Source organism: Corvus hawaiiensis, chromosome 3 (assembly GCF_020740725.1).
Source record: "Corvus hawaiiensis isolate bCorHaw1 chromosome 3, bCorHaw1.pri.cur, whole genome shotgun sequence".
NCBI classification, from domain to species: Eukaryota; Metazoa; Chordata; class Aves; order Passeriformes; family Corvidae; genus Corvus; species Corvus hawaiiensis.
Window position 1 is genome coordinate 60,575,448 of NC_063215.1, and position 14,310 is coordinate 60,589,757.

Genomic DNA, 14,310 nt, shown 5'->3' on the forward strand with positions numbered 1-14,310 from the left:
TGTCAATAGCCAGTATTTCTGAAGACAACTATCAGCTTTAATGACTCTTGTTTTTCTTAATGGAAGTCCATCTTGCACAGGCTTTCACACAACGAACAAAAATAATATATCACAACTAACAATTCAAGTAACCATCTGAAAACCAAAAACTGCAGAGACTATTAGCTGAAAACAGTTATTTGAATTTTATTCCTTACAAGCTAGCCAATAATTTTGAATCCTCCAGATGAAAACTTACCACATTTTTCAGTGTTTCCCAAGAACGCTGCAAATCATCCAATTTGGCACTAGCAGATGATTCTAAGCCTGGTTCGTAAAACTCTTGGGTAGCTGAGGTGCTGGGTTGAATTTTAGCAGCTTCTGTCTGCAACTGTTCAGCAGATAAGGCTTGGTAATAAGCAATGTCCTACAAGCACGAAGTACATTATTGCACTTTCAACTGCACATTATTGCATATTATCCTCCCCATACTGTCCCACTGCATACGTCCATTAAAATAAAGCCCACAAAGCCAAAACCACCAGGAAACCTCTGAATGACACAGTAAATCAATATTTAATAGTAGCAGACTGAACATGTTTTGGACCTTCACTATGATGAGTATTTTGGACACTTCTTTTTCATGTTCATATTAGCTAGGAGGTGCAGAAGGCAACTGTGGACATTCATGGGAAGGCTGGGAGGGGAAGTGCTACAAATGGGAGTGTTGTTCCAGCATCATCAGAACTACCCATGGGGGAAAACCCATCACAAAAGACAGTGGGTTATGGCACCGTAGGTGGCAAATACCACCCTAATGAACACTATCACAGAAAGAGCAGCAGAAGAACCTAAAAGGAATATGCTGGAGGACTGGTAAATGAGGCAAGAAAGAGTATGAAGCATCAGCTTATTGTAAGCTTTCAAAAAAACAAGGAGCCTCAACTAACTTATTAAAGATATTGAGAAAAGGGACCAAAAGTGCTAAGGAAATGGGCAAACATTCAAACCACCAATGAAAATTCAGAGTGGAATTATTTCTCACCAGAACTTCTATACTTAGTGTATGGAGATTTCTTCAACTGTTGCAGATGACAACTGAAAACATCTACAGAAAATGTAGAATTAAGGAAACAAGTACAGTATCTATACTTAGGTCAGAAAAGCAGACTTGATGACAAGGATTATTTAAAACTGAAACCATGTATGACAGTTAGCAACACATTATTTGGGAGGTGAAAAATGCTGCCTTCAAGGGAGGGTGCACAGCAGACAAAAAAAGGCTCTTTTCAGGGGTGCCCAGTGACAGGAACAGAGGCAATGGGCACAAAATGAAGCACAGGAGATTCTCTCTGAATATCAGGGAACACTTTTTTACTGTTAGGGTGACTGAGCACGGGGACAGGTTGCCCGGGGAAGTTGCAGGGTCTCCATCCTTGCAGACACCCAAAATCAACCTGAACATAGTCCTGGACAACCTGCTGTACATGGTCCAGCCTGAGGAAGGGTGTTGGGTCAGATGATCTCTGGAGGTCCCTTCAACTTCAGTCATTTAGTGATTCTGTACAGATGTATAAAAGTTAGGTACTAAACAAGACTAATTCTGAGGTACTGGATCTCAGAGTACAATAAGGATCCTAATCTGGAGCAGAATCAAATATGTTATCTAATACCATGTGTGAACAAAACCAGACAGGCTCTGGAAGAGCACAGAAACCAGATCACTCCCATCAAACAGTCCAAAAGTGTCAGATGAGGTACTTCTTCAAAGACAATAATTGGGAAACTTGAAAAATTTAAGGATGAAAGTGTTATGATGTCCAGGAGCCCGCATAGAATAGGTAACAGCTTAGCACAGCATTCAGTACTGCAATTTCAGAATTTTTCACTCTGACCACAAGTGATCTTTCCAAGTAACGGTGAGAAGTTGCACCAGTGGGAGCAACTTCTCATTTTGCCTTGCCTGAAGCTACTCTCCACCCTTTGCTACTCCTCTCTCAAGGTCAATGCTTCTGTGACCTCTTAACGTGGTTTTCAGAATAAAGGGTTTGCTTTCACAGAGAAGGAAAAGCAGTCCCTTTCCCCTCTTTTCAACTGCTTTCGCGAGTATACAACATGACAGCTTCTCTTTGGCAGAACTTTCACCTGATGATAGCAGGAATCCAGATGTTCATGCAAGTAAAAGATTTTGTTGCCCCTATAAAGGCCCTACTATCTCATGGCTGTTTTTATGAAAAGTAGCCAATGAACAGTAGTCAAGTGTTGTTGTTAAATGTAGGGGCAAAAGAATGTGTTTAGATTTCGTAAGATATGTAAGGAGGGCTGACAGCACCTTACATGAATATTCATTAGGGAAAGAGAAAGAATCCTTAAGTAAGCTGTGTACAAGGAGATAGAGAAGCATTTAACAGTGACCCAGTGCATAAGACTTGGATCACAGGATCAGCTGTGGCCTACAGGGCATTGTGCCAACACTTCAGCTTTTCCAGTTCAACTGCTCTGCATTGTATATCAGGAAGACACTTTTAAAAAGTGTGTCAAATTTTAATCAAGTACATCTTTCGGTAAGTGCAAGAAGATATAGCCCCAAAGGATTCTCATTCAGTATTGTGGTACAGATGAAGTGTCTAATTTGGCTAAACATCAAAATGAACTGCATTTCAGTACTGTTAACTACCGCCAATATTTTATATACTATGAAATTTCTCAGTGTTTCCAATGTTAACACCTTTATAGTTTCCCCCTCCCCTGTTTTTAGAGGAGGTTCTGAAAAAGAACAGGCATTTTTTAAACTTATAATAGTGCTAGAATTGTCACTTCCTTGTATTTCTGCTCTTGTTTTAATCTATTTAAATACATAACCCCATTACTTCACTAACAAGCAGCTGGCACTTATTTTGTATTTTCATTACTTTTTAGAAATATAAAACCAGTATGTAGATACCTGAATTCAGACTACCTATGTTTCACCATTAAGAGATGATCATGAACTGACGAAAGACTACAGATAGTTATTCAGGACTCAGGACTCAGGAATTAAAAAGCAGTCTGAACACCCTCCCCAGCTGCCTCTTCAGAAGAGTTTTATATCTTTTTCCAAAGACTAAGTTCATGTTATTCTTCACTTTCTAGAGTTCCTGTTCACATTTTCTTCTGGTAGTTTGCAGGTGGTCTTCCTGTGAGAAATTAGTTCTTAACTCTGGCTACTTTTAAAAACAAAGTATTTACAAATGATTTTGCTGATTTGTTGTAAAAATACAAAATGTTTATAACTTACATTTGAGCTCCTAGTTCACTAATGTCTAGGATATTTTTTTTAACCGTCTTTCCTGAAGTCTCCCTGGGCATTCATCATGACCAGCACTGGCAGTTTCATAGCTTCTTTAATCTCATGTGAATGTGAACCTAAGAATTTTGTAAGTAAACCACTGCATTTTGGAATGTTCTTCCGCTTGTTGTTTAATACATGCAGTTCATTTCAACATTAACCACACTGAAGAAAACTTCTGCTCTAAGTTTTTAAGATTACTGTAACAGCATCAACTTTATGTCTCCCAAAAATCTTCCGCTAAATGAAAGACATGATCTTTTTGTTCAATTTTGCACTAGTAAACCACTTATTCTAAAACTCGTATTTTGGTGTCAGTTCATGGTGCAACAGCATCTTCACTGTGCTTTCCTTATTGTCTGAGTGACTGGAGCTGTTTGACTTGTTTTACATTTTCAGAGAAAGTAATGACCTGACATTGGCTTTGTTGATTAGGAAGCAAGCTGCTTTTGGTCCTTTAATTCCTTCACTAATTAATGGTGTCATAGGACACCATACTTTTTTTGTACACCACTGATGATTTTGTCACCACTCTTACTATCTTACATTAGTATTCTTTCTTAGATCTTATATTTAGCAACTTCTATAGCACCATATGCACTTCTGAAATTAGCAGAAGAAATCAATGAGCATCTTGCTCAAACTTGTCTAATTCTACTCAGCAATGCAACACAACACATTCTAACCTTCAAGTCTGCAGGGGTCAACTTTGGAAGCAGTCACAAATGCAAAACCAACCAATCAGCTACAAAGTCCAGAACATGGTGAATTCAGTAAAGTGATGACAGCTTCTAAGGCTCATTTCTAAGTTTCTAAAGCATAACATTTTATGTGTGACTTTATGGGCATGATACTCAATGCGCTGGCTCAATGTTTACATTTTAATCAATACTGATACACACTTGCTCCTATTAGAAGTGCAAGAGCCCTCAGTTTTGATTTAAAATCTAATGTTGGTTATTTCACTGATCTACCTCATTGGCACTTAAAACAGACTGCCATGAAAATGAACAATGTTGGAATGAAGAGTACATGAAAAAAACCCACATGAAAGTTAATAACTGAAATGGTATTAAGTGGAAGATATCAGGCTGTGACTTCAGTGCCACAATGGCAATGGTACAGTAAGATAGATGGATACGGGCATAATGCAATGTTTCATTGTGGGGAGTACAAAAAGGCTTTTTTTCTCAGGATGCAAGATTCCATTGAGTACTACTGAGAAAATAAAAATTAGGTTATAAGTAGAAAACACTGGTGACGTTGCAATTGTAACTTAAAATTTATTCTTAAAAATCATGAATAGCTTAACACCAGTTTTATACAATTTCAACTCAGAAGTCAGTATCTGTATCCATTTTGAACCAGAACCTGAAGGTTCTGTTTGGTAAGAGGTGAAGCCTCAGTTCCTTGGAGCTATAGCTAAATATTATCTCAGAGGATTAAATAAACCACCTGTGGAATGGAACCATGTACATCTGAGATAAAAGCTGAATGAATGCCAAGAGAGAGGTACCTGGTTAACAGAAGCATCTGTATTAGCCACAGGTGAGGGAGAGCGACAGGCAGGTGGAGAAGAAATCTCACTGTTGGTTCCCTCCTCCCCAGACTCCTCAGTGACAGGGGAGAGCAGCGTGTGACAGCGACCAGCAGTCATCTGCCACAGGAAAAGCAACCCCAGAGCACAGGAAGAAAATCAGTTACCTCAGCTGAGGCTTGACTTAGACTGAGATCAAAACAACACATGGCCAGAATTACCATGATATTAATTAGTCATGCTTCATGCTCCTACATTTACCAGTTTAGAAATCTGTTGAATAAATACTCTCATTTACTTGCCATACTTCAGTATAAAAACGCTCTCCTGTACCCTAACGGATTTTAAAAGACAATGTAGAGCAAGCAACTCAGTAATAACAAATTCAGGTTTGCCTAAATGTCTTCTAATACAATCACTGCTGCATACAGAAATACTGTGAAGAGCTACAAAATACTGCACCATTTGTCTCAGTATCCAGGTCTGGTTAGAACAACAAGGAACAGACTTGAAATATACAATATACACAACCCACTATTCAAACATAACCTTCTTCCTTCCCCAATGTTGTTATACAGGGATAAATCCTGAAGTCTGACACTCAGACAAAAAATCCCAGTAGCATCAGCAGAATGTTTGTAATGAAACAAACAAAAGCAAAGTAAGTCAAACATTAGGCCTGTGGCAGTACTTAGCTTTCATTTCCAACACACTCATCTGAGAATACAGCAGCATACTGTCAATTATCACACCAACATTTTAATGTGTGAAAAGTCTACACACTGCAACATCTAATGAAATAATATTTATTCTGGTTTTATTCCTGCAACTCATCAATTTCTTAGCATTTGTTCTTGAATGCTGATAGCTACAAAAAAAAAAAAAAAGCACAGTATTTGCATATTACTGAACACAACTTTCACGTATTTGTCTATTAAAGAACTTCATCCTTTATCAACAAGTCTTCAAAATGCATATAAAGCAAAATACAGTAAAGGGAAACTACAACTTGTTTGGTTTGCTACACTACAGCCATTTCAAAAGCTAAAGTAGATGTGAGCTGTCGCAATTTGTTACACAGAGGTGCTGTCATGATGCAAGAGGAAGCAGCTCAGATAATGAGTACAGTGACCAATGGATTGCTTACCATCACCACCGAGGGATGAGTGGGGTGTGCTGGGAGGAGGTCGGAATCCAGTTCGTCCATTCCCTCGGACAGCCCCTCCACTTCTGTCACTGTCAGCAGCATGGTGGCATGTTTTGCTTTCATTGTCAGCATCTTGCACTTGGAATTCAAAGAAGCAATTTGCTCCTGGTATCCTTTGATCTTCTGAGCCAGCTCCTGAGGAAACATTTTTTTTCCCCTAATGCTGATGCAGCCGGGAAAGGCCACAGGACCGGCGGCATTTCAGCTTCCGCGGCGAACTGAAGCTGCCCCTCCAAGCGCAGCCAATACCATGGTAGCGCTGCCGCTCTGCTGACGAGCAGGATGTCGCCAGCGCAGGGACCCAGCCGGGCGCGTCCGGCCGCGCTGCGAAACCGCAGAGCGGCAGCTCCGGAGCGGCGGCTGCCAAAGGCTCCGCGGGCGCGGCTCCGCAGAGCGCAGCGAGGGAGGGACGGAGGGACGCCTCACGTTCGCCTCCTGCCTGAACCTCAGCCCATGCCTGTAAGCTTCACGCTGCAGCAAAGGGGAGCATCTCTCCCTCTTCCTGTCCTATTCTCCCCCCGCTCCCGCCCCCTATCTACTTCCATTTATGTGAGGAAGATGAAGCTCCCCTGCATAGTGCATGCCAGGGAAATGAGGTCATGTAGTAGCCACAACTGCAAAAAATGCCCCATTCAACTCTAACCAGAAAGAATGAATTGTCTAAACAATAACTCACAGGGTCTAACAGGCTCAAATGTGATAGGAACAATCAGTCACATAATAAGATTAAATGCAGACTGGATTGCTTTTTGTCACTGTTTGGATAAGATGTATTTTAATCTTGTTTTGGTTTTGTGTAAATCTACTGAGTTGGAAGTTGAGCTGCACAGGACTAACCTTTCTTTGGAAAGAGATGGGGAATCTGGCTTAAAGCAGAGTGTATTTTAAAATATTGGGGGTTTTATGCTTAGGAAATGGTCTATTTATGTGGCCAAACACCTTAAATTTTTTTAGACAAGAAAGATAAAAAAGAGTAGCCTTATGACTATTCATGTCTTCTCTCCTTCCCTACACTGTTACCCCATTCAGTGTCCAGTTTCAAAGCTTTCAATTAATATAACTTCAAATAAAAAATGGTGGAAGTGTTTCATATTTCTGTTGAAGCTACTGCTCCTGTCTCCCTAGATGCTCAGTGGCAAGTTTGAGTTTTGATCTAGAAAGTGAAAACATTTGTAAAAGCTCGCCTACTAAATTGGTGATTATTTGTTCAAGTATATATTTCTGCTTCATTTTTATATCTGCTTTTACTTCTTCAAAACCCACAAGTTTTCAAGGAAAAATAGCAACAGGAATTGCCAGATCTAGTAGGCATAATAATATATTATTACAATATCTTTTCAAAAGTAAGTAAGACTGCTGCTTCAGGCTGATAAATTAAAAGTTTTTTTAGCTGTATGAAATTTTCAGTAAGAAAATTCTTCAAAATTACCGTGCAGAACACTCATTGCAAGAAATACCAAGTTAGGAATTGAAACAGCTCCAAGACTGAGGATGACACGTCACTACTTGAGTTTCAATGGCACCTTGTCACCATCTGTCATGTCAGCAACAAAAGGACCTCTCTTGGTGCTCCAAAGCTTTCCTTGGAGACTAAGAAAAGTCTTGATTATAAAACATCAAGCAGAATAGTCAAAAACCAAGCTGGAATCAAATCAAGCCACAAATTTAGTGTCTATCAGCTCGAACAGTTATTTGCTCTTTGGCAAATACCTGTCATTCACTAATGCTCAATGAATGACATATCTGAACCTCAGTAGAAAATTACTGTCATTCAGTATACTCACTTTATTCCATCACATTACTGAAGTGCAATGACATTTGTGGTATTAATGTTCAATGCACTGAGTATCTAAAATACCTCTTTTAACTGAAAACAAGGAAGAGTAAGCAAAAAATGTGATTGCAAAAGAAAACTAAAAATAATAAAGCATCTTATAAAAGCAATGTCCCATGAGGTACTGTATTATCCATTAAAATAATTAACAAGTATGGAGATACTTGCCCATATTCTTACTGAAACGCTAAAGAAACATGGGTCAGTAGACATGTACTTGCATACAAGCATATTAATACAAGCTTCCTAAAAATCAAGACGTAACTTCCTTCTACTTTCTTCCTTCCTCTTATTTTAATTCTAAATATAGCTACCGCAAATGTCCCTTCAAGTTTTTACATACAGACTTAAACAGGGAATGTGGTAACTGATACTTTCTTAAATTAGTAACACACATAACAAACATCTTGACAGACTTGACTTTTGAAGTAGTCTAGTAATACACAGTTCAGAATATCCACTTCATGTTATGCTATTTCACAGGTATTTAGCAGAGAAAACATGAGCCAAAAATATGCTTATCTCAGTCTTTCAAAACCCCTTACACCTAAATGTGGAAAGCTTGCAAGTATGAAGTCTGTCCATTCTGCCTGATGCCAACACGGGCATTAGCATAAAGCATAAAGCTGCTATCTTCCTGCAGATGTTTAGGACCACTCCTAGCTACTAAACTTGCTCAAATGCACATGAAACTTCAAGCTGCCCCATTTTTAATTCCTTCCTGCCTGCAGCACCATTCCTTCCTCCAGCAATATTACCCTGAATCGCTGAAGTCACTCCCCTGCATTTGCTGTTCCAGAACATTTGAATAGAGAATAGTAGCATTATCAATTCAATACTAAAAAAGCAGAAGTATTTGTTTATGCAAACTGCTCTTGAATTTATACTAAGCAACTCCTGTAACAACTGGATGGAAAAAATGAGAAACACATGTAACATTAGGTTATATTACACAACAGGAGGGATAGCTTTAATTCAAAGATAAAGAAATGGTGCCATCTGGTGCCAAAAGTGACACAAAGAGATTTTCTATCCCAAGAATTACACAACAGACAGGTGGAGGGGAAAGGGGCTCAGGAAAAGCTCTCAAGACAGCACAGCAAGAAGGCTGCACAGAGACTATCCTGACTTATGATCCATGAGTTTGTGGGCAGGACCCGCAACTCCAGAGCACAAAAATCTTCCCAACAAAGACTTCTTTAAAGAAACCTTTGGAGTGAATGGAGCAGTTTTCCTCCAAATCTAGTATGGATTTCCTTTGACTCAAGTCTCTTGGTATTCTTTACAGAATGTCACTGGGATGAAAATGAGCAAGTACTTGAGGATATACATGTGCATATGTACAAGTACTTTAGGATATACATACGTACATATGGATCACCAAACTAGTTGTGATTATCTGACAAACTGCTGAACTTTGACTTCTGGGACACTCCTCACTCAAGTTCTAATGTTAACTGTCCCTTAATTATGCAATGCTTTTGTTTATCATAATGCTGTCCGAAGGTTAGGATATACCTAACGGAATGAACAAATGAATTCTCCCCATTGTACCAATAGCAGGAGTTTCCTATCTGGTATTGTCTATCTGCTCAACTAGCCTTGAGGAAGTCTGAAAAGCAACTCAGCTAACTTATGACTGTTGCTTATGAAAAGTTGTTTGGGTCAGTGAGCTGCGACCGAGCCCGAAGTTTTGATGCATTTTGGCTCTCATACCTCATTACGTGAAATCTGGACCTGGAGTTCCTGGATGTTGCTGGTTGCTATTGGCTTGTCTTGGATCTCACGATGGGCACTCTCTATCATCTGCTGCAAATGTTTCATTTCTTGCTCGTATTGCTCGTATTGAACCACAGCTTCCTAGAGAAGAGAAAAAAAGATTGAGTGTCTACATGAAAATTAGTTTTTACTTAGTCTAAGCATGACAGATCTCCCTACTGCAGTGGAAAAAATTTACATCTGACACTCACATCTTGATAAGCAAAGCAGGAGTATAGTCAGGAAAAGGTCTATTCATAAATATTGTGAACTGCAATGATTTGAAAGGTTTCGTTTATTTAAGTACTTCCCAAAACCACAGTCCACATAACCTGGTATTTTAGATTTCCAATGTAAGGTGCTATAACTTCTGATTCAACAAGTGCCTGAACCAAACATACCGACAAGAAGATAGCCTTGATTAGTCTCATGGTTTTACTATAAAGCATTTTCATTTGCTTTTTCACTTTAGGTGTTCATTTATGACTATAAGAAAAGCTTAGATTTTACAGAAAATTCAACTGGGAGAGGATTATGAAGATTGATTCAGATAATTATCCTACCAGTGTAGTATCAGTTCTTTCTATTATAGATGCATGAGCAGTTTGTCTAACCCATTTTTAAAATTTTCAGTGTGACACTGTAACCTTTCTTGTATTTAGGTACCATTAATTATCCTTATCATCAAAAGTCTCTTCTGTTATCTAACTTGAAACTTTGTAGTTGCACCCTAGCCTATGGAATATGCTATGTATATTCCTATCACTAAGTAGCAGAGAAGAAAAGCTTATTCTCTTCTTTGGAAATACCTTTTACATGTTTAATTATAAATGCAAACTATCAAAGAGAATCTAGTTTACTCGTATTTAGCAAAACTTGAAAATACAAATTTACTAGATGTTGAATGATTCCAAAATCAGGAAACAAATATATATATAAATTATAAATAAAGAAAATAAAAATAATTATTTTTATACTAGAAAGTTATTTAATTAACTCAATAGTTTTTATGCAATCTTCAGAAGCAGCTGACGTTGTAATATTATACTAATTTTATTAACTGATCATATATCTTATAAAATTAACCCGCATACAATTGTGTATTAGTTATTTGTCTAGTTAATCCTAACAGCATTACAAAAATCATAGCAATATCAGGGAGAGGTGAGAGTTTGATGGGTAAATCAACAATTAACACGGTCATGAATATGACAATCAGGAATAACTGAGACTTAGTGGGGAAATTCCTAATGATACTATGGAACAGAGGAATGCACAGAGACAGGAAATTCTACGTTTTCATCACAGTTTGGATGTCACTGTTCAAGTTCCTCTGAGTAATTCATGGCTGGAGTTGCACTTGCCTGCATGATGTTGCACTGCTGAATGGCAGTGTGCTGCAGGCGGCTGGCCTCCTCCTGGAGCCGCAGGGCACTGTGGCACATGGGCAGGCTGGTGACCACCTCCTCAGGAATCCTCAGGGCACTCTGGCAGTCTTGTACTGCCTGAACTTTTGGCTTCAGTGACTCCATTTCACACAACAGATGCTAGAAACAAAGTCAGTGCCATAATAAGCCAGTTTTTCAGAACCATCAGAGCACTTCATGCAGCTAAAGACAAATAATGGTATGCTCAAGCAGTAAAGGAAAAATTTTGTTACCTATTTTTCAAATTGAATGTAATTAGACACACTTTCTCTGGAATTGCTCATGGTGAAATGAGAATTCTTTTAAAGATTACTTAAGCAAAAAGCCCATATACTACGTATAAAAATAATTAATGAAAAAGCATAGTAGTACCTATTTCTAAGTGTCTAAGTAATAAAATATTTCTATTAACAGATTTGAAAAAATAGATTTACAAAATCCACAAATCAAAGCAGCACAAGAGTAACTTATCTATACACGTATCTCAGTGTTAAAATCTGAGTGGAACTCACTGCTGGGACACAGAAGCACATTTCCAAAACAGCAAATGAATCCCATTGTATTCACAACCTTCCTTTGAAAACACAAACCATGGCTGAAAATGTTGCTTAAAATTCAAAAGACAATCAAACAGAAAGGAGCACAGCTACACAGAATCCTTTTTCTCTGAATAATCACAAGCTGGATGCCTTTGTTAATAGCGCCTGTTCCATACACAATGTCCATTCAAGCTGTCTGTTCATATGCATGAGAAGGGTCTAAGTGCAATGATTGGAGAATAGATTTGATTACCATTCTTTTTATCTACAAAGGAGGAGTTCTAATGTATGTACAGATAGGAAAAGAAAAAACAAAAAAATAAAAAAGGAAAAGGCAAAGTTTATAAAAAGGGCCTTAGCACATTAGAAAAAGACTTTAGATTCCATAGATATAAATCAGCTGGACAGTGAGGCAAACTGGTTATCTCCCTTCCCCTATACCACATTCAGAAGGATAGCTAAGTGGTCTGAAGTGCATACTGATGAGAGGATTGTGGTTTGTTTTTTATTTCTGCAGTTTCATGACATAGGGTGGATAATCTAACCAGGGTTTCGGTATAATGACATACTCCTCAGACAGCACAGGTGGGGCCTCTCCTCTGTCAGGCCCCATACTGCTGGCAAAGGGTGTTTTTATTGTGCAATCAGCACCCAGAAGCACCCTGGAGGCTGTGTGCCAGCCAGGCACTTTCCAAGATCCCCCCTCTGGTCTGGTGAAACAGGTGGAGAGGGGCTGCAGCCCCTTTCTGTACAAAAGAAACTCATACTGTGAGATCTGCTAGAGCCAGGACAAAGAATACACATAAAACCCAGTGTAAACTCCAGGTTCTTTTATTCTTATGGTGGGTGATGTGTTTCACTTACACTCTTTTAAGGCCACATTCTGAAATCTGTTCTCAAGTCCCCGGAATAAAGACTGCATATTTTAATGAAAAGGAAAAGCTGTGCAAATTTACCTTTCTTCCGTATGTTTTTCTGCACATTTTAATCCTACAGTGAACCTGCTGAATCCAGTTTTCACTGGCAGACTGAGACAGTTAAATCTCCATATTAGCTTGCAGAAAGAAACATGTCTTAAGAAACTCAGAAAGCAATAACTTACCTTATTTTTCCTGTTACGAAACTGAGACCAAACTAACAAACTGACAAATCTCCATAGCAGATCAAATGCAATAGAGAAAGACACAATATCTTATGAAGATAATTCAACTAAGCACGCAAGAATGTAACTGGGCTTAAGGAAACCTGAATTGTGTCCTAGTGTTCCAGATTACCATTGGAGAAGCTAGCAACAAACTATATCATTGCATCTCTATCTTTAAAAGGATGGTAACAATCTAGACCTCCTTTTGAAGTACTTTAAGAACCTCTTGACCAAAAGCACTACATAAGAACTGGGCTTCATTACAATTATTAATATGGATTAAAGGGATTGGACGCACACTTGTCAGAATTGCATCATAAAGAATTATACTTCAACCATTCCCTCTGAGGGAATGATTCTTCTTGCTCCATCCATTATTTCCTTGGCAGTAATTTTCGGCTACAATCTGAAAGAGTGACCCACCTAAGAAACACAACAATCAGTCTCATCAACACTCACTATCCTTTGTGTAAGATCACACTATTCAAATGCTAACATTGAGGTCCTGGTCTTTTACCTGTCTGTGAGAAAGTTGCTCTTTCAAGCTCAAATGCCCAAGCTCTGGAGAGGTCAGCATGGCTTGGGCTTGCTCCAAAGCAGCCTGTAGGGCTCTCAGCTCGATTTCAAATTTCTTCATATCCTGTAACGTAACACATTTGATTCAGGGATGAATAATAAGAAAAAAAGAAATCACTATAAATATATCTGTCTGGATTTTGCAGTTACATCCCCCTTACATATGGTGCAAAAAAACAATTCATAGTTTTGACAGTTAATTTTAAATGTTTAAAATATTAGATAAAAATACCAGTCATATGACAGTCTAGAAAAAGGGATTGCAAAGGCAGAGTTATTTTTTTAAGTACTTCAATCTCAAACACAGCATATACTTTATAAAACTGAAAAAGCATGTTCATTCTTTTCATTGCACTCCTTTGTAGAGGTAGGCCTTACACTATGGAATTCTGGTCTGGTCCAGTACTAATCTAAATTAATAAATAACAGCATTTAGATATCACTTAAGAGAAGAATAAAGGAAATAGCAGAACGTAAGTGTCAACAAATGCACTTTTCAAGTATCTAAACATAGGGGCTCAGTGCTATTTGAGACACACCATTATCCTAAACATATCCATCCAGAAAAGGCACTGAAAACAGGACCTGCAGAAATCTTGTGCCCATCTGAATCAGCACCTGAAGGCAGTATCTCGAACAGCGCAAGACACCAGACTTTAGACAACACAGTCATGCCCTGTATGGACCACAGATTATCTTCACTGCTAATAATCTCAGTAATACGATGCATACACCACCCTAGTTGCCAGCTAGACTTAGAAAAACTGCTTTCATTTACCTTGGCAGCATCTTGGAGGTTTGGGAGCTGCACTTTGATAACCTGCTGTAATTCCTCCGTCCGCCGCCCCAGTTCCAGCACTTGCTGTGACATTCCTTCAGTACAGTACACACTTGCCAGGTAATCAATCCTCTCGCTCATGGCCTCAAGATCACCGTGAATCTCTCCAGACTCATCAAGAATGCTCTAGATGGAGATATAAG

General features: G+C 38.7%; 1 protein-coding gene across 21 annotated transcripts in view; it reads right to left on the reverse strand.

The window, feature by feature from the left end:
* Positions 1-14,310, reverse strand: part of SYNE1 (spectrin repeat containing nuclear envelope protein 1) — a 294,642-nt gene that overhangs the window by 91,155 nt on the left and 189,177 nt on the right. For 18 of the 21 annotated variants that reach the window (XM_048296782.1, XM_048296801.1, XM_048296802.1 and 15 more), the window contains 7 exons: positions 14,108-14,293; positions 13,271-13,393; positions 11,008-11,190; positions 9,602-9,745; positions 5,992-6,186; positions 4,824-4,964; positions 239-406 (listed from right to left, as the gene is read on the reverse strand). In XM_048296782.1, coding sequence (XP_048152739.1) covers positions 239-406; positions 4,824-4,964; positions 5,992-6,186; positions 9,602-9,745; positions 11,008-11,190; positions 13,271-13,393; positions 14,108-14,293 — 1,140 coding nt within the window. The remainder of the gene's footprint in view (positions 1-238; positions 407-4,823; positions 4,965-5,991; positions 6,187-9,601; positions 9,746-11,007; positions 11,191-13,270; positions 13,394-14,107; positions 14,294-14,310) is intronic. The other 3 variants (XM_048296785.1, XM_048296793.1, XM_048296789.1) reach the window with 3 other exon arrangements.